Source organism: Thunnus thynnus, chromosome 2 (genome assembly GCF_963924715.1).
Source record: "Thunnus thynnus chromosome 2, fThuThy2.1, whole genome shotgun sequence".
Lineage (NCBI taxonomy): Eukaryota > Metazoa > Chordata > Actinopteri > Scombriformes > Scombridae > Thunnus > Thunnus thynnus.
Window position 1 is genome coordinate 39,018,520 of NC_089518.1, and position 18,479 is coordinate 39,036,998.

The 18,479-nt window shown below is 41.6% G+C and overlaps 1 protein-coding gene across 1 annotated transcript; it reads left to right on the plus strand.

Annotated features, from left to right (window-relative positions):
* Positions 1-41: 41 nt before the first annotated feature.
* Positions 42-18,134, plus strand: mfsd14bb (major facilitator superfamily domain containing 14Bb). The gene is made up of 12 exons (XM_067573767.1): positions 42-178; positions 3,111-3,203; positions 4,714-4,776; positions 5,529-5,656; positions 7,306-7,420; positions 9,389-9,607; positions 9,834-9,947; positions 11,459-11,530; positions 11,760-11,872; positions 12,786-12,883; positions 13,042-13,184; positions 13,783-18,134. The coding sequence occupies exons 1-12, from the start codon at positions 122-124 to the stop codon at positions 14,011-14,013; spliced, it is 1,446 nt and encodes a 481-aa protein (XP_067429868.1). The 5' UTR covers positions 42-121; the 3' UTR covers positions 14,014-18,134.
* The last annotated feature ends 345 nt before the right edge of the window (positions 18,135-18,479 follow it).

Consider the following 18,479-nt stretch of genomic DNA (forward strand, 5'->3'; position numbering starts at 1 on the left):
TGATAGCGCAGACACATAGCTATAATCCACACAGCGGGACACCCTGGAAGAGACGGAGGCACCTCAGGAGGATGGACGGCAACACGGACTCCATGTGAAAATCGTCCCGGCAGGATGTGAGATGAACCGGGAGAAAACAGCGACCGAGGCCAACGACATCATGTTGGTCCGGAGCTCGGTGAGTTAGCCGTGTTAGCACTGTCGGCTAACGGAGGTCTCTACGAAAATAACCGTTAAAAATTAAAGATAAACAGTTGACAGCTGCCGGAATCTGGTGAATAACATTATACAACAGTAACACAATGGAGACGCTCGTCTGTCATGTAGGTGAACGACGGTTCATAATTCGGACGGTTAACGTTAGTTAGCTCGAATGCGATGTAACTCAACGTTAACCGGTAATTCTCTTTTTCACTTAACTTAACGTTAGCTAGTTAACGGTAAGTTCAGGTCAAATGACGATTTCACAGTTTATCAAGTGAGTCTTAAACCAACAGTCAGGAGCCTAAATGAACATTAAAGCTGTTTTGTTTGCTGTAATCATTCCTCCTGTTCATACTGACCATTAGAAGATCCCTTCATAATGACCTTACAATGGAAGTGATGGAGGACAAATGTATTTAAAAGTTTATCTGAAGCTAATATGAAGCTTCAGCGTCTAAATGAGTCAAATCAAGTAGATATCTTTCAACGTTACAGTCTTTTTAGTGCCAAAGTTCCCCTTTTTGTTACTATACTTCCACCTGCAGCTCAACAGGGAAACACTGTCCGAGGAAACACAAAGAGGGAATTTGATGCTAAAAAGACTGTAAATGTGTCAGATATCCACTTGATATGACTAACTCAGACTGCTGAAGCTGAATAGAAGCTTCACATCAACTTTTAAATGACTGTGTGGACACACTGTGGATTTGAAGGATCATTTAATATCCAGTATGAACAGGAGGAATGATTACAGACACCTGACTGCTGGTTTAACTTGTCCTTTAACCACAATAATTAGATAACGCTGCCTAGTTTCATGGGAACATATCTGACTGCTCTCTGTGTGTGGAGGAGTCAGATGTTTACCTGATGGCGGTTTGAACACCTGTTTGCAAATGAAGGCTGTTTATCAGCAAATGTACACAAACAAACTCTACACAGAACAAACTTTGACTCTGCTAAATGATAACTTTCATACCGATTTACTATGGTATCAATTTGCATGTAACTGATTCCTCAACGGGCCCTTCATGTCGGTTTAGTATTTTACAGCTGCGTCATATAAACCAAATATAAAAGGTGAAACTTTGTGTTGAAAGCAGCTTCTACTGGGTCTCTGCCCTTTCAATGAAAACATGATGCATTTGACAGTAAATATTTCTATATATAATTATCTCATTCTTTCATATGTGTAGTTTAAAATAAAGTTTTCCACTGGACTATTAGTTGTGAAATACATTCAGCTTCACATCAGATAGTTTAAGACCACAACTAACTATCACTTTCGTTTACAAAATGTGAGAAATGTAAGTTCCCACAGCCCCGGGCGATGTCTTCAAACGCCTGAATCTCTATGAGCTCCAGTCTAAAACCCAAATACATTCAGTTTACAGTGATATAACAGAGAAAAACAGAGAAATCCTCACATTTGGAGAAACTGGAACCAAAGAACTTTTAGTGTTTTTGTGTGAAACATCACAGTTAGTGATCAGCTGGAGGACGTCTGGCTTACCTTTCTCAGTCTGATGCCACTCTGTCTCAAGACAAGACTCCGATTCATTTTCTGTCAACTGACAAATCAATGAATCAATGTTTCAACTCTAAAATAGTAAAGAAATACTTGTAGTTTCATTTTGATTCCACGTGACAAATTAAATGTCATCATGCAGCTCTCTCTCTCTCTCTGCAAGGATGAGAAACACTCCGACTACAGTACAGTCGGTATCAGCTGCCTGTTGTTTACCTGTGAAGCCACATCACAAACAGCCTCACTGATAATAATATGAGGAAAGTATAGAAGAGCAGATACAGGATATCAGCTTATTTAGACTGTTTAGTTTGTTAAAGCTGCTCTGGTTGAAACATAAACACACGTTTAGCATCTGCAGGTTAAGCTAACCTGTTGTTGCTAACTGTGGAGCTAACCTTCACTTTACCAGCAGCCGGTGAAACAACAGACGAGACTTTTCTTGGTCTTGAGAAGCCGCAGCATTTATTAACAGACACGCTGTCGTGAGACTGATAACTTCCTGTTAACCTCTTCCTGCTCTGCTCTACATCCACCCTCACTTTTCCGCCGCTCGCTCTCTCGCTCAACCGCTACGCACACACATGAAGCACTGCCCCGTTCTTTAAAAGGTACAGATTTAGATTAGTTCATATGTGTCATCACCGACAGCTGTGCAGTTTTCACATCTGTCAGATTCGATGCAGTGTGGTGTATCATTAGTGTGAATGTTTTTACTACGTAGAGCATAAAACTCACACTCAGTTTGGATATTCAATTAAAATGTTGGACAGTAGATGATTTGAATATTGTCATCGATAACAGCGTTTTCTACCTGTCATCAGTTTGTACGCTTATACGTTTAAGTTTTTGCCCACAAACTTTGCTCCAAGTTTGCATGTTTCACACACTGAACAGCAGCCTGAACATTCAGATTTCTGACTGCAGAACCTGCTCGACAAGTGAGTGTTTTCCTACACAGACTCTGCAGCTCCGAGTCTACAGGTTCAAACTTAAAGGGTCATTCTGCTGATTTTCTATATTTGTCTCTTTCAGAAATAATAAGTAACTTCAGATTGTACAACGACACACGATACATAAATTACTACATAGATTTCTTAAAAACATGACTTTATTTCTTCAGCTTTTAAATGTTCTGCTAAATCTCTCATCCAATGATGGCAGCAGACTGTTTCTGGATCACAGATGATGAGAGTAGCGAGGTCAAAGGTCACATTCATCTTCATCAGCCAGTCATACTGTCGGAGCGAACTGTCGGTGCAGGATGTTAAGAGGAGAGCAAGAAGAAGACTTTCGTTTCGATCTGATCGGACAGGAAGTGAGGTGATTCTCGCAGATGAATCTTTAATGCTTCTTCTTCTTCTTCTTCTGGCCGCAGCACGGCCGAGGACGAGCCAGAGTGACTCATGCGGTGGTGGTGATCTTCCTGGAGTTCTTCGCCTGGGGGCTGCTGACCACGCCCATGCTGACTGTGAGTAAACACGCCAAAACATCCCCTTCATGAGGTAAACATGCACCAGCAGCTGCAGGGTGTTTATTTGGTTTCACACGTCTCTCTGTGATGAAGACGAGTCTCTTCTGATAACAGATGTTTTTGTGCTTCTCCTCATTTCTGTCCTTATTTCTGTCATAGTTGTTGTTGTTGTTTGATGTTCAGATGATCGGTTGGATTTCTGGCAGATCAGAAATGAATTTTAAGTCGTCTGTCTACAGTTTGATCAGATCCTTGATCACATTTCCAACATGGCTGCTGTTACAAACTGTCGTGAGCTTGTTTTGAATCTGATTGGAGGATGTTTGCTGTTGTGGTTAAACCGTCGAGATGGAAAAACTTAATCTTCACATCAGAATCCTCCAGACATCTGCAGCTCCACATTCGTTCATACTCACTGTTCTCTTTCTATTGTTGAGGATGATGTCGTCTTCTTTGAATAAACTTTATCGGTTTCATGTTTATATTCAGGTGTGAGCTCAGCCAGTCAGTGTAAGAGTGAAAGTTGCACGTCTGGCTGTGCAGAGAGGGAGATTAAAAACGTCTAGTGTGAGTTCACACGACATAAAAGCTTTGATAAGATGCAAAGCGTCTCTGATAAAACATGATCCTCGACTCTGAAGGTTCATCAGACGCCAAAACATTTTCCAGCTGTGGAAAGACTCAAACAGTGGAGATGCATCGTTCATGTTAAAGTCCCTGAATGTGAGCTTGTGTATATCTGATTGGATAACGTGGTGCTTTGCTGCAGGCTCAACTTTTATGCAGACGACCCTCTGATTTATAATTATCAAAACAGCTGGCAATGCAAAAAATGGAGGCAAAGTTAAATTTGTCTCCTTTGTTGCTGATCTGATGTTGTGACTCATAACTGTAATAAGATCTGAACCTTGAGTTTTCTGATTGCGGTAAAACTAACTGTGGTTTATCATGTAACACGAGTCACTTCCTCTTGATGGATTTTTATAACTTTGAGCATTTCTTGCTTAAACTAAACACGTCCTGGACGATGAAGCTGATATTCATCTCAGCTCCCGTGAATGAAGTGAGGTTTGATAAAGCAGTTGTGAGGATGTGTCCCGTCACGTCTGCTGCTGCATCACACAGATAAAAAGGCTCAGTATGTGTGACTAGTGTGTAACAGGCGAGTTAACTAATGTTTCCATAGCGTATTTTTTACATTAGTCACATAGCTGGCTCATTAAAACACTCTTTAACACGCTCCATGGCCATCAGTGTGCGTGTGTGTGTGTGTGTGTGTGTGTGCGTGTGTGTGTGTCTGTGTGTGTGTGTGTGTGTGTGTGTGTGTGTGTGTCTGTGTGTCTGTGTGTCTGTGTGTGTGTGTGTGTGTGTGTGTGCGTGTGTGTGTGTCTGTGTGTGTGTCTCTGTGTGTGTGTGTGTGTGTGTGTGAGTGAGTGAAGATAAGAAGTTAAACTGACGTCAGACCTGAAATTAAAAACACATGTTTGACATTCGGTTGTCGTTTCAGGTCCTTCATGAGACGTTTCCTCAGCACACCTTCCTGATGAACGGCCTGGTTCAGGGTGTGAAGGTAACACACACACACACACACACACACACACACACACACACACACACACACATCAATATAAAACCATCACATCAACCTTCTGGGCTCTGAGACATTTTTTTTCCTGTTAGTTTTAACACAGAAACATTTGTATGAACTCAGTTCTGTAAGTTACAAGCTACTAATCGACATCATCTCTTTCAGCTCAACATGAGATCTGTGAATATATGAGCTGCAGTGATGTCACATGACATTATAAAAAAGTTAGAAGACCAAGAAGTCAAAAGAAAAAGTCAAACAGAAGTTGAATTTTTCACCATTTGATCCGTTTTCCACAACAAACAGCTCTGTGTAAATGTTAAATGTCTTCACATTTGTAGCCTGAAGCTTCGGCCGACAAACAAAAACAACGTCTCTATTACTCAGAACAACAGTTATTTACATTTATATCAAAACCGTCTGGATTCGTTTCTTCATTTCTGTTCAGTAATAAAATGTTTGCAAACAGAATAAAACCACATATTTGACTGTATGTGTAACGAGGATCACTTGAGACTGTAAAGAGTTGTTTGTACAGTTGATATTAGATAAATAAACACATAAAACATCAAATTATGGCTTTTATAATTTAGCTGATACGACCCCAGAGGCTTAAACGGACAAGTGTTGGTGAGAATAAAATGTTGTCATAATTAAAAAATACAACATTGGACGGAGGCTGATTTTATGGGGGGGTTTTTTAACGTTTGTTTTTTCTGTGTGTGACGGTTCAGGGCTTCCTGTCGTTTCTGTCGGCTCCTCTGATTGGTGCTCTGTCAGACATCTGGGGCAGAAAGTCCTTCCTCCTGATGACGGTCTTCTTCACCTGCGCCCCCATCCCCTTCATGAGGATCAGTCCCTGGTGAGACAGGAAACAGTCTGAGGAAGGAACAGAAGCTTAATTATTTAACTCGAATGTCATTTAAGTCCAGTTTATTTATTTATAGAGACACATTTAAAAACAACAACAACAACAGGAGTCAAAGTGCTTCACAGAAACATGTGAAATACCGTTAAATAATTCAAACAAAACAAAAATAAATTGATAAGTAAAGAACTGTAACAGACAAAGTTAATTTTATCACGCTATTAAAAATTAAGAGGCTTAAAGTGATTCTATGAAGGAGGTTCTGCAGTCTGGGAGCACAGATGGAAAAAAAAAAAAACTGGCTCAGCTTTTTGGATCTGAGGATGTAAAATATGTTTCTCAGATTTTTAACGGCTGAAACAAGCCAGCTAGCGGCTGGCGGACCTGTCACTCAAAGCAGCCATGTCCTTCATTATGCAGAACTTTACGGCTTAATAAAATTTAAACAGGTGAGTTATAAAAAAATTCACCCCCCGTACAGTTGTCATGAAAGAGGAAATTAGCTACAGAGACCAAAACCGTTGTTTGTACCAGGCTGTAAACATGTTTATTTCTGCTGTAAAGTTGGGCATTTTAACATGGAGGTCTATGATTGACTCGCTTCTGGAGCCTCAAGTGGTCGTTCAAGGAACTGCAGGTTTTGGCCTCATGTAAAAGCCCCGGAGGTTGCTGCCTGGTTTGAATACGAGGATCTGTTTGAAGCAGTCATGTGACTTTAGATCCTGAATATTAAGAGTCCTTCACATATTTATGATTTCGTTCCTGTAACATCGTCAGATTCACGCTGGACGGGTTTTTAAGAAGACAATATTCAAAAACCGGGCGCCTACATTACCCACAATGCAACTGGATTTCTGACAGTTGGGTGGGAGATTCAGGTGTGTGATGCTAGTAGCGGCTAATGTAGCCTGGAGCTGCTAGTGAGGTCTGCTAACCTCACTACTAGCTGCCTTGAGTGACATCACTTGAGTCAGTTCATCAGATATCACACTCGCAGCCTTCACAGCTGGATCGTGCGGGTAGTTTCTGGACTCGGCAGCCGTGTGTCTTCAGCGTCTCAGACGGAGTCGTATCATTTTGAAACTAAGTGAATTTGTAGTTCAGGCCTGCAGACGTCCAGTCAGCGTGACGTGTCGAGTCAGCGGAGAATCTGCTGCTGCAGCCCTCTGTGTCTTCAGGCAGACTGTTGGGAGTTTAGAGTCACATGCTGCTCATGTGAGCGTCTGAGGATCAGAGCAGCAGCAGCAGCAGCAGCAGCAGCAGCAGCAGCAGCAGCAGCAGCAGCAGCAGCAGCAGCAGCAAACATGTTCACCAGAAACCTCTTTCCTCTCCTGCTCGTTCTGCATGGAACGTGCACGCTGCAGATCCTCAGTGTGTTTATCAGAAATCAGCTGTGAAACATGAGCAGCAGTGGAGGCTCTGGATCACAAGAAGACGATTTATAATATCTAGATCACTGATAGGCTCCTTTTTAAAAAACATTCTGAGTTTATTTTAGCTGTCAGGAGTCAAACATTTCATTCTATGTGATATTAAAAAGGTCTTGAATGTAATTTGGTGAACACTGTGCGTGTTTTATGTAAATCTGAGCTGTTTCCTGTGTGTGTGTGTGTGTGTGTGTGTGTGTGTGTGTGTGTGTGCAGGTGGTATTTTGCTCTGATCTCAGTCTCGGGGATCTTCGCTGTGACCTTCTCGGTGATCTTCGCCTACGTCGCCGACATTACAGAGGAGCATGAGAGGAGCACCGCCTACGGCCTGGTAATTACACCGCCGATGACATCACTCACCCGAAACACTGCAGAGAAACCAGTAAAGACGCTGCTGTTTGTGTTTATCAGATGAACATTAACCAAACCAACCAGTCAGTATTTATACTTTTCATTCTTTTCTCTTGTAAAACCAAAAAAATCCAGTTTGAAAACTCTTCTGATAAATCTCAGTGTTGTGTCGCCCCGGGTTTCGTCTCTCAGGCTACAAACAGGCTTCCTCACATTAAAGTCTCGTTCCTTCGTCTTCCTTCAGCTGGATGTTTTTCCTCTGTTTGTTTTCATTCATCTGCTGAAGGAGGAAAGTTTCTCTGAGCACAAAGAGAACAAACTTCCCAGTGAAGGAGGAGACATTTTTAAATGAAACATACAGTATTTACATTTAAATGAGAGAGAAGAAAGATTTCAATTTTAAGGATTTTAATGAGACAAGAAGAACTTTTTTGGGGGGGAAAGTGAAGTGGTGAAGGTTGTTGGGAGTGTGTGCAGCCTTAAAGGAATACCTGCAGACACGACTGAGGGCTACAGTATGTACAGTATACTGTGTGTGTACAGTATACCGTGTGTATATACAGTACACCGTGTGTATATACAGTATACCGTGTGTGTGTACAGTATACCGTGTGTGTGTACAGTATACCGTGTGTATATACAGTATACCGTGTGTATGTACAGTATACCGTGTGTATATACAGTTTACCGTGTGTATATACAGTATACCGTGTGTGTGTACAGTATACCGTGTGTGTGTACAGTATACCGTGTGTATATACAGTATACCGTGTGTGTGTACAGTATACCATGTGTATATACAGTATACCGTGTGTATGTACAGTATACCGTGTGTATGTACAGTATACCGTGTGTATATACAGTATAACGGAGGCTCTGCTGCTTCATGGTGTTTCCGTCTATTATGAAGCTCTGCAGTGAGACGCAGTCACAGGCAGGACAGGAAGTTCACACTAATATGGACTCTTTGAGTTGTCAGTGTGGTTTATGTTGAGCTTCAGAGAATAAAAGCATCATGTCAACACATCTGAATTTATTTTTAGAATAACGACACCGCCCTCATTTATTCCATAAAGAAAAGTGTTTCTTATTCACTCTACACATATTTCTATACAGCCACACAGATAATAAAATAATATATAAGAAAATATGAGTCAACTGCACAAAACATGAAGAGGAATTAATAACATGAGTCTACTGACCACTTATGAAAGAAAGTAGTTGTAAAAAACATGAAAATCATTAAATTAAATAAAAATTATTGTTATTAAATTAGAGCTGCAACAATTAACTGATTAGTTTCCAACTATTAAATCAGTCATCAGCTGTTCTGATGATCGTTTAAACGTTTCTCTGATTCCAGCTTCTTAAATGTGAATATGTGAATAGTTCCTTTAGTCTCTGACAGTAAACTGTTAAAATGAAGAATGATGCAGATTCATTTAATAGTTGGAAACTAATCGATTAATCGCCGCAGCTCCAGAATGAATGAAAATAATCAGGAGTTGCAGCTTTAATGTGTGAAGAAATCAGCTTTTTAGAGTTAAAGCTTCTCGTGTCGATGTTGAACAGAATCATTTCTCATCTTCATCTTTTATTTTGAAATCCACAGACGATCGCACCAGCGTGACGTCTGACTGGAGCTTCGTGTTCGTCCCGGTTTAACGAGCAGAGAACGAGCATCTGTAATCAATGACACGTGTTGTCATCTGCTGCTTTAAGGACAGACTGATGACTGGGGTCATGTGACCACATAGTTTCATGTATGAGGAGACTCTTAGAGGCCAAGCTGCTGTTCTCTGTTTCTACTGAACTGAACTTTACTCATAAACACAGCAAACGGCCTCGTTAATGATCAGAAAGCAGCTTTAACACAAACGAGCTTCCAGACTGACGTTAATAGTTTTAGTTGGTTTAGTTAAATGCAAATCTTCCTCTTCCTCCTCAGGTCTCTGCCACCTTCGCCGCCAGTCTGGTGACGAGCCCGGCCATCGGCGCCTACCTGTCGGCGCGTTACAGCGACAGCCTGGTGGTCCTGGTCGCCACGGTGATCGCGGTGGCCGACATCGCCTTCGTGTTCTTCGTGGTCCCGGAGTCGCTGCCGGACAAGATGCGGCTGACGTCGTGGGGCTTCCCCATCTCCTGGGAGCAGGCCGACCCCTTCGCCGTGAGTCCATCAGATTATTGAATATCGATTATGAACGAATCATCTGCAGCTGCAGACGAAAACAAAGAAGAAGTGTCAAAATGTAACTAACGATCGGTGGTTTCAGCCTCGTTACTGACAGGGAGACATTGATTAGCTACTTTATATAAACGTGTCTGCCAGACATCAGCTGATTGATTGATTGACTGTATTGATGAGTTGTATTGACGGTTGTTGGTGTGTTCAGTCTCTGCGTCGTGTGGGAAAAGACACCACAGTGCTGCTCATCTGTGTCACGGTGTTCCTGTCCTACCTGCCCGAAGCCGGACAGTACTCCAGCTTCTTCCTCTACCTGAGACAGGTGAGACACACACGCACACACACACATGCACGCACGCACACACACACAACCACACACACACACACACACTCACACGCACACACACACACACACACACACACACGATCACACGCACACACACACACATGCACACACACACAACCGCACACACTCGCACGCATACACACACACACTCACACACATGCACGCACGCACACACACACAACCACACAACCACACACACACACACACACACACACACACACACGATCACACGCACACACACACACATGCACACACACACAACCGCACACACTCGCACGCATACACACACACACTCACACACATGCATGCACGCACACTCACACACATGCACGCACACACACTTGCACGCATACACACACACACACACACATGCATGCACGCACACGCACGCCTGCACACTCACACACATGCACACACACACACTCGCACGCATACACACACACACACACACGCATGCACGCACACGCACGCATGCATGCACACACTCACTTTCACACACACACAGGTCAGTTACATCACTATCTCAGTGTCTCTCCTCTGCTCCGCTGTGACGTCTATCAGCAGGTCTCAGTGAGGGCTGCTGCTGCTGCTGCTGCTGCTGCTGCTGCTGCTCTGTCCTACAAACCAAATACAGAAACTACATATCAGTCATAACTGAGTTAAAACCACAATCTGAATACTTGACATCTGTTTTACTATTTATACATTTATTACGCAACAGAAATGTATCATTTCCGTATCAAGTAAAAACAAGCTGCTCTTACTCTAAAACTAAAAGAAACAGCAGTTAAATCCAAACATGATGGAGAATAAAAACTCTAAAAGCTAAAGCAATAAGAACTGTCTCAGTTTAAATCATATATTTATATGTATTCAATTGTAAGTTATTATATTGATCTCAATATAAATATTAATAGACAGATGAAACTGACTCACATCTATGAACTGTAAACGATCATATTTCAGTTTATTTTCAAGACAAAATAGCAAAAATTAACAAAATAAAACTGAATATTCTTCTGAATTACATGAAGTTTATCCACATTTAACTCCATATTACATATTATTTATGTTCAATAAAAAGTGTTTTTTTTTGTGGTCAAATAAGCTTTAATGTATAAAATAAAGACATTACATGTTTATTATTATTATTATTTTGATATTTTGGTACAATGATGCAGATCAGTGCAGGAGCTGATCGGCAACTATTTGATGATCTTTGAGTTTTGGACTGTTTGTCGGACAAAATAAGACGTTTGATGACATCATCTTGTGCTGCAGGAAACTGTGATGGTTGTTTGTTTTTTTGTCATATCGATAAAACATCTAATCAATGAAGATGAATTGATAATGACAGTCGTTAGATGCAGCCTGGTGGTGACAACAGGCTCAGCTGTAAATAATAATCAAATAAATGACTGTTAATGTTATTGATAACGTGTGTGTGTGTGTGTGTGTGTGTGTGTGTGTGTGTGTGTGTGTTTCAGGTGATCGAGTTTTCTCCTGCAGCCATCGCCGCCTTCATCGCCATGGTGGGAATCCTGTCTATAGTGGCTCAGGTACGCTAACGCTCTGGTTGAAACAGGAAGTCTGCAGCTCTGTTTACACTTTATATTCAGTGTGAAACCACAACGCTCACAGTGAAACACATCGTTATAGACTTAATAAGTTCACAACTTCTCACTCACATTCAAGCACAAAACACAAAATCATCCGTTACATCCGGATGCAAACGTGTTTTTTTTTATGTTTCTAGTGTTTCTAATGTTTGCTTCTGTTCTCCGTCAGACTCTGTTCCTCAGCGTTCTCATGAGAACCATCGGTAATAAGAACACGGTTCTGCTCGGTCTGGGCTTTCAGCTCTTCCAGCTGGCCTGGTACGGCTTCGGCTCCGAACCATGGTGAGTCCGCGGACCAGACTCATCGTGACTGTCTGTGTTCACACTCAATAACCTTTTCATTGTGCTTAAGCTTTTTAATTCTGCAAACACTGAAATGAAAAGATGTTTAATTGATCTTCCAGAAGCTCTTCAGAGTCCTCACTGATCAGCTGTATCGATCAACTCATCAGTATTCTTGTTCCTGAGTAAAGCTGCAACTAATGATTATTTACATTATCCATTAATCTGTCTAATCTTTATTTTCTCCGTTCATCAATTAGTTGTTTTTGTACATTAAATGTCAGAAAACAGTGAAAAATGTTGATCAATGTTCCTCAAAGACGACGTCATCAAATGATATTCAGTTTACTGTCAGAAAGACTAAAATAACCAGAAAATATTCACATTTAAGAAGCTGGAAGCAGAGAATTTGGACATTTTCCTCTTAATTGGTTCAATCCTGCTTCTTTAAACCAGACCGTTACTGTCGGCCTCTGAAAACATCATTCATGCCTTCATCTCTGCACCGGTTACCAGTGAAGCTCAGGATTGATTCAAGATTCTTTTAATCACTGATAAAGTCTCACACGGTCGAGCTCCTGCACATACCGAGCCGTCGCTGAGGTCTTCCAACCAAAACCTGTTGGCCGTAACACGTTCCAAACTAACAACCTCATCAGATCAGCTGAGTCTGTTTCAAAAACACTTGAAAACCTGCTTGTATAGATTGACTTTCCCATAACATTCAATGAAAAGTTGCTATATAAATAAAGGTTAACTTACTTAAAAAATGAATCAATTATCAAAATATTTGGCAGTTAATGTAACAGTTGGCGACTCATCGTTGCAGCTTTGGTCCTGACAGGTGATCAGTTCTGGATGTTTATTGGATGTTTATTTTCTTCATGATTGAAAGATGTCGATGTGTTTTCAGGATGATGTGGGCAGCAGGAACAGTAGCAGCAATGTCCTCCATCACCTTCCCAGCAGTCTCTGCTCTGGTGTCACACAGCGCATCACCTGACCAGCAAGGTCAGTCACACCTGTACACCTGTAGACCGACCTGAACACCTGTAGACTGACCTGTACACCTGTCTGAAGGGAACAAAGGACTCATCTCTCTGTATTTCAGTTTCATGTGTTTGAAGCTTTCTAACCGTGTGTGTGTGTGTTCGTGTGTGTGTGTTCAGGTGTGGCCCAGGGGATGATCACAGGTATCAGAGGTCTGTGTAACGGTTTGGGTCCGGCTCTCTACGGCTTCATCTTCTTCCTCTTCAACGTGGAGCTGAACGACATTGATCCTGTGGCAGGAAGACCTGCACAGACCACAGAGGTACACACTCTCACACACATATACACACGCAGGCACACACACTCTCACACACATATACACACGCAGGCGCACACACTCTCACACACATATACACACGCAGGCACACACACTCTCTCTCACGCAGGCGCACACACTCTCTCACGCAGGCGCACACACACACACTCACATTTGAACAGAACCTGTCTGGAATCTCCAGTTCTATTGTTTCAGACTTTGACTTTAACTAATTGTTGATTAATTGATCAGTTCTTCTGCTGTTCCAGATCAGAATCAATGAGTCATCAGTTATTATTGGAATGATTGTTATTTACAGGAAGTAACGACAAATATGTGAAATACATTTAAATATATTGACATTTATTTCACATAGTTGGAAACTAATCAGTTAATCATTGCAGGTTTAATTTGAATCAAATCTCTTGTAAAGTTTTATCTTAAGTTTTTTGGATTCAAATTATTTTCATTCACTTTGATTAAAACTAGTTTTTGATTGATTCTTGAGAGATTTTGTTTAATGTTGATGAAAACTTTCTAATCTCAAACTATCTTTTAAAAGTTTTCTGACTTAATAAATCTTTTTTTTTTTTTCTGTGTGTAGAAGTCGATCATCCCCGGCCCTCCCTTCCTGTTCGGAGCGTGCGCCGTCTTGTTCGCTCTCCTCGTCGCCATCTTCATCCCCGAGCATCACCGACTGGCCGACATCAAGACGTGCTCCGCCCGCAAGTCCAGCAGCTCCTCCGCTGCACACGCTCAGGACAGCAGCCCTCTGGCCACGCCCACCAGCGACGCGGAGGACATCGAGCCGCTCCTACAGGACAGCAGCATGTGACTGACAGCAGCCGGCCCCGGCCAATCACGACGCTGAGGCCTTGAGCTCTCTCTCTCTCTCTCTCTGCTAGTCCCGCCCACCTCAGAATAAACCCACGTTTTATTTTAGTTTTTTTTTTTTATTATTATTTTATTTGTTCAGATCGACGCGTCGGGCGGCGTTAGACGGCAATCACACCGACGAGCTGAAGGACATTTCCTCACATGATGCAAAGTGACTCAAAGCTGCTGTTTGTTTAGTTTTCACATTAAAATTCATATTGGGATAAAAATGTAGGTTTAAAATTCAGTTTAAAATATTAAAGGAGCAGTTCTGTCGTCTCATCTAAAATCATCTTTTTATTTGTGTATTTTCATAAATCTAAATCTTAACTTTGGTCTCTGTTAGTGTTAATGAGCCCCCTGCTGGTGTAACAGAGGAAGAAAAACAATTAATACATGTGTTTGTTCAACATATAATATTTATATCATTATTATTATTATTATTATTATTATTATTAGTTGTACCCTTGTTTCCATTCGGATCATCGTCCGCCTCGTTGTTGTTCCACCTGCAGCCACTTTAAGCTCCTCGCTCAGGTGTCGCCAAAGCTTTTTGATAATAATCCAGATAATAATCATCAGGACGTTTGACACCACCAACACCAAACAGATCATCTGTTTCCTCAAACTGACAGAAAACTTAAAGCCAAATCTTTTATTTTCTTTTGCTATTAAAATGTTTTACTCTCATAACAAACAACAACAACAGACATAACAGGTTAAAGATTATTATAACAAACTTTAAGCTAAATCACAAGTTCAGCTGCATATTTTCACTTTTGAATCACGTTTTCTGACGGTAGAGAGACAGGAAGCAGGGAGAGAGAGAGAGAGAGAGAGGAGGTGACGAAATGCAACGAAAGGTTAAAACCACCAGGACGTCCCAACACGTTTCCACCGTGACCTCCGTCTGTAGGCGCCGACGTATCCGACAGTGTTTGAACGCACCGCTGACGGTAACGGTCTGTCTGTGTGATTGCCGCCTAAACACTCTGCTGTCAGTTTGCCTTCCCCCTGTGTGTATCTGCTGTATCTGTCTCCACCCGCCAGGCCTGCAGAGGTCAGCAGATCAAACGCTCCCTGCTGTACAGGAGCAGCAGGAGGTGCGTTTAATTCACTGCACAGCTGAAGCCAAGTGTCCCCCCAAAAGCAGACTTGTTTTAACTGAAACGTTTCGCGGGGCGGGGGGCGGGGGGGAGGACAAACGGCGTCGGAGCTGCTCGGGATTGTGGGATACGACGCAGAAGAGGAGAAGGCCTCCGCCTGCAGGTGGGCGGCGACAGCTCAGGGCGTTTGTTTCCGTTGTCGCTGGTCGCGTATCATCACCGTTTCACACTCTGGATGCAAATAACAAGACTCATGGATAACTAGTTACTATGGCAACAGCTCTGACCGCCTGTGACGTCATCGTCCTCTCCCCGTTTTGGTGTTTTCCTTGTTCTCACGTCGACGAGAAAATCAGAGCGTCTGTTCAGAAATATTATAGAAAAATGAATAGAAACAGTTTGAAGTGCGCTTGATTTATCTCCAGACAGCAGACGTCTCATCTCTTCTTCTTTTTCTGTTGTTTAAATACTTGAAGTCGAGCCCGTTTCAGTTACCGTGTCCCCACCTCACCCCCCTCCCCCTCCCCTCCCCTCCCCCACCCACCTGCCACTTCACGTAGCACAAATCAAGCGCTCCGAGTTACTGACGTATTTGAACGTGTGTTTCCAGTCGCGGCGGCGCAGCGAGAATCTGTTTCAGTTTGATTATCGAAGAAGCAGAAACGAACGATCGAGTTTCTGACCTTCGCAGGTCGGCAGGTTTTTAAAAAAAAAAACCAAACGGTGCCATGATTTATTGATTTATTGATTTATTGATTTATTGTTTTTTGTTACTTTTGTTCTTAAGCTTTTATTTCTACGAGGTCAAAAGGTCACAAACCACGACATTCCAAAACAAACCTCCTCACTTCAGTCAGAGCCGCTAACTACAGCGTCTAAATACAGAAACACACCCGTCGCCATGGCTACAGCCGGCGGCCCCGCTCCCTTTTTTTAAACTTATCGGTTTCTGTGACGACGCCTCTCCTCTCACCCGGTGCATGCTGGGAACAGCTCGCGCCCCGTGTGACCCTGACCGGGATGTTTGATCATTTAAAGGACCGTCAGTAGTTTCCTGTTTCAGCCTGAGAAGTTAAATTATTAGAGATTTCACATCACTGCTGAGCGAGTTGTCAGATTTCCTTCCTTCAGGCTGCGTTTAGTTTCACTTCAAAAACGTCCTCGACGGTGATTTTAAAGCTGCGGGCGCGACAGGAGACGCACCGCAGAACCAAAACCAGGAGCTAAAACAGGCTAAAAAGCTAAAAAAACACTTAACCAGCACAGCGTGATTTGATCTACAGCTGCAACAAACGATCATTTCCTTGATTGATTGATCAGTCGTTCGGTATATAAAACGGTTTTTTTCCAACGACGTCGACAAAGATCTTCAGTTTACTGTCACCGAGACGAAAGAAACCAGAAAATATTCACATTTAAGAAGCTGAAATCAGAGAATTTGGACTTTTGTTTGACTCAAAGCGATGAATCGTCGCAGCTGTAATTTGATCCACTGCTGATACAGAAGTATTGATCTATCAGACGTATTAGTTGTGAGATTAAAAAGCTCTGAAGTCATTTATTTATGCAGCGATTTATGGACAAATAAGAAATAACAAAGATAAAATGGATTAAAAAGCCCAACAATTATATAAGAGAAGAACATTAATATGAAATTAAGTGAAAATCTGTCTGAAAGGAAGGAAATCGAAACAGCGAAGAGGAACAAACATCAGGAAACACGTCAAACCTCCAGATGAATCATATCGAAACGTTCGGAGGCTCCAGATGTCGTCAGAGTCACACGGTCCATAAAAACCCAACATCAGCTGTAAACTTTTAGCCGTCGTGTTGATTTTTTTCGTTTTTCTGTCTGTCGCTTCGACGGGAAGATACGAGGTTTCTGATTGGCCGATACGGGAGGAAGATGATGGTTCGGAGCTTCATGAAGCACAATCAGGAGGGTTCCTTCAGACTGTTAGAGAAGTTTTTTTCTAAAATTCAGATTTAATCTTTTTACGCTTCTGTTGCATCTTAAACTCTCCGTCAGCTCGCCAAACTTTTTTTTTTTTATTTTGAACCAAACGTTTGTGATTCAACTTTAATCTCTTCTTGTTTGATTCTTCTCTCCTTTTCACTGACCGTTTTTTTTTTTTTTTGCTCAATTATGATGTCAAACAAAGACAAAAATGGACCTACAAGTATATTTTTCTACAATCACTCTGAAGCCCTGCAGTTGTTACTGAATGTCCCTGAATGCACCGCCGTGATATTCACACATCCGTCTCTCCGGTCGTCGTGCCGCCGCCGCCACGTTTTCACGTCTCATAGTTCCTCCGGATTTATGATCCTGCTTTGACTGTCACCGATAGATCTGCAGATTATTCTGTAGATTAATTATTTAATCTATAAAATGTCTTTTTTTTTTAAAAACGTGGGAAAAAAAGGCTGCAGTGACGTCTCTTCAAGATCTTTAATTTATCGTCACGTCAGCTGAAACCAGAAAGTTTGCTTCCTTCAGATGAGAAAATAATTCCTGCTCATTAATGAGATTTTGGAAAGACGACGATGATGATGAGGAGGAGGATGATGATGATGTTTGAGATGTGAACGCTGAGTCGTCGGCAACATGGCGGCCGGAGGAACAGACGCTCGCTGTGTCCCAGTTCAGACACACTAACTGTTCACTGATTCTGAATAAAACATGTAAATACATCTGCAGAAAGAAAAACGAAACGTATAAAATAAATAAACGTCATTATGTTTGTTTAGCGCTGCAACTATCGATGAATCTGTTGATTATTTTCTCTATTGATCGATTAGTTGTTTGTTTCCCAACATGACAAACAACCCAAAGATCTTCAGTTTATCGTCATAAAGACGGAAAAAAAACAAAATATTCACGTTTAAGAAGCTGAAATCAGAGAATTTAGACTTTTTTTCTTTAAAAAAAATTATGAATCTGAATATTTAGAGATGAATTTAATACTCGTATCCATATAAAAACATCATCATGACAGTCGGAGCTGCAACGACTAGTCGATCGACAGGATATTGATCGGCAACTGTTTTTTGATAATCGATGAATCGCTCGACTGATCGTTTTATTAAATCGTTTATTTATTTTTGTCTGAAACGTTTAACATGATATTCACAGTTCTGTTCCACCAAAGTTTGCTGATAGTTTATAAACCAAACGATTAACGAATAATGAAATTAATTTGCAGCCTTAAAATTATTATTATTATTATTATTATTATTTTCCTGATTAACTGTTTGGTCTTTAAAATGTGTGACGGCATCATAAATACAAAAACTCCAATAAATATTAAATTAATTG

Bases quoted from the DNA above. Each gene is read 5' to 3' on its own strand.
- mfsd14bb (XM_067573767.1), top strand. From the start codon at position 122: ATGAACCGGGAGAAAACAGCGACCGAGGCCAACGACATCATGTTGGTC. The intron at 3,204-4,713 runs GTGAGTAAACAC...TTGTCGTTTCAG, and splicing joins TGACCACGCCCATGCTGACT to GTCCTTCATGAGACGTTTCC. The intron at 7,421-9,388 runs GTAATTACACCG...CTTCCTCCTCAG, and splicing joins GGAGCACCGCCTACGGCCTG to GTCTCTGCCACCTTCGCCGC.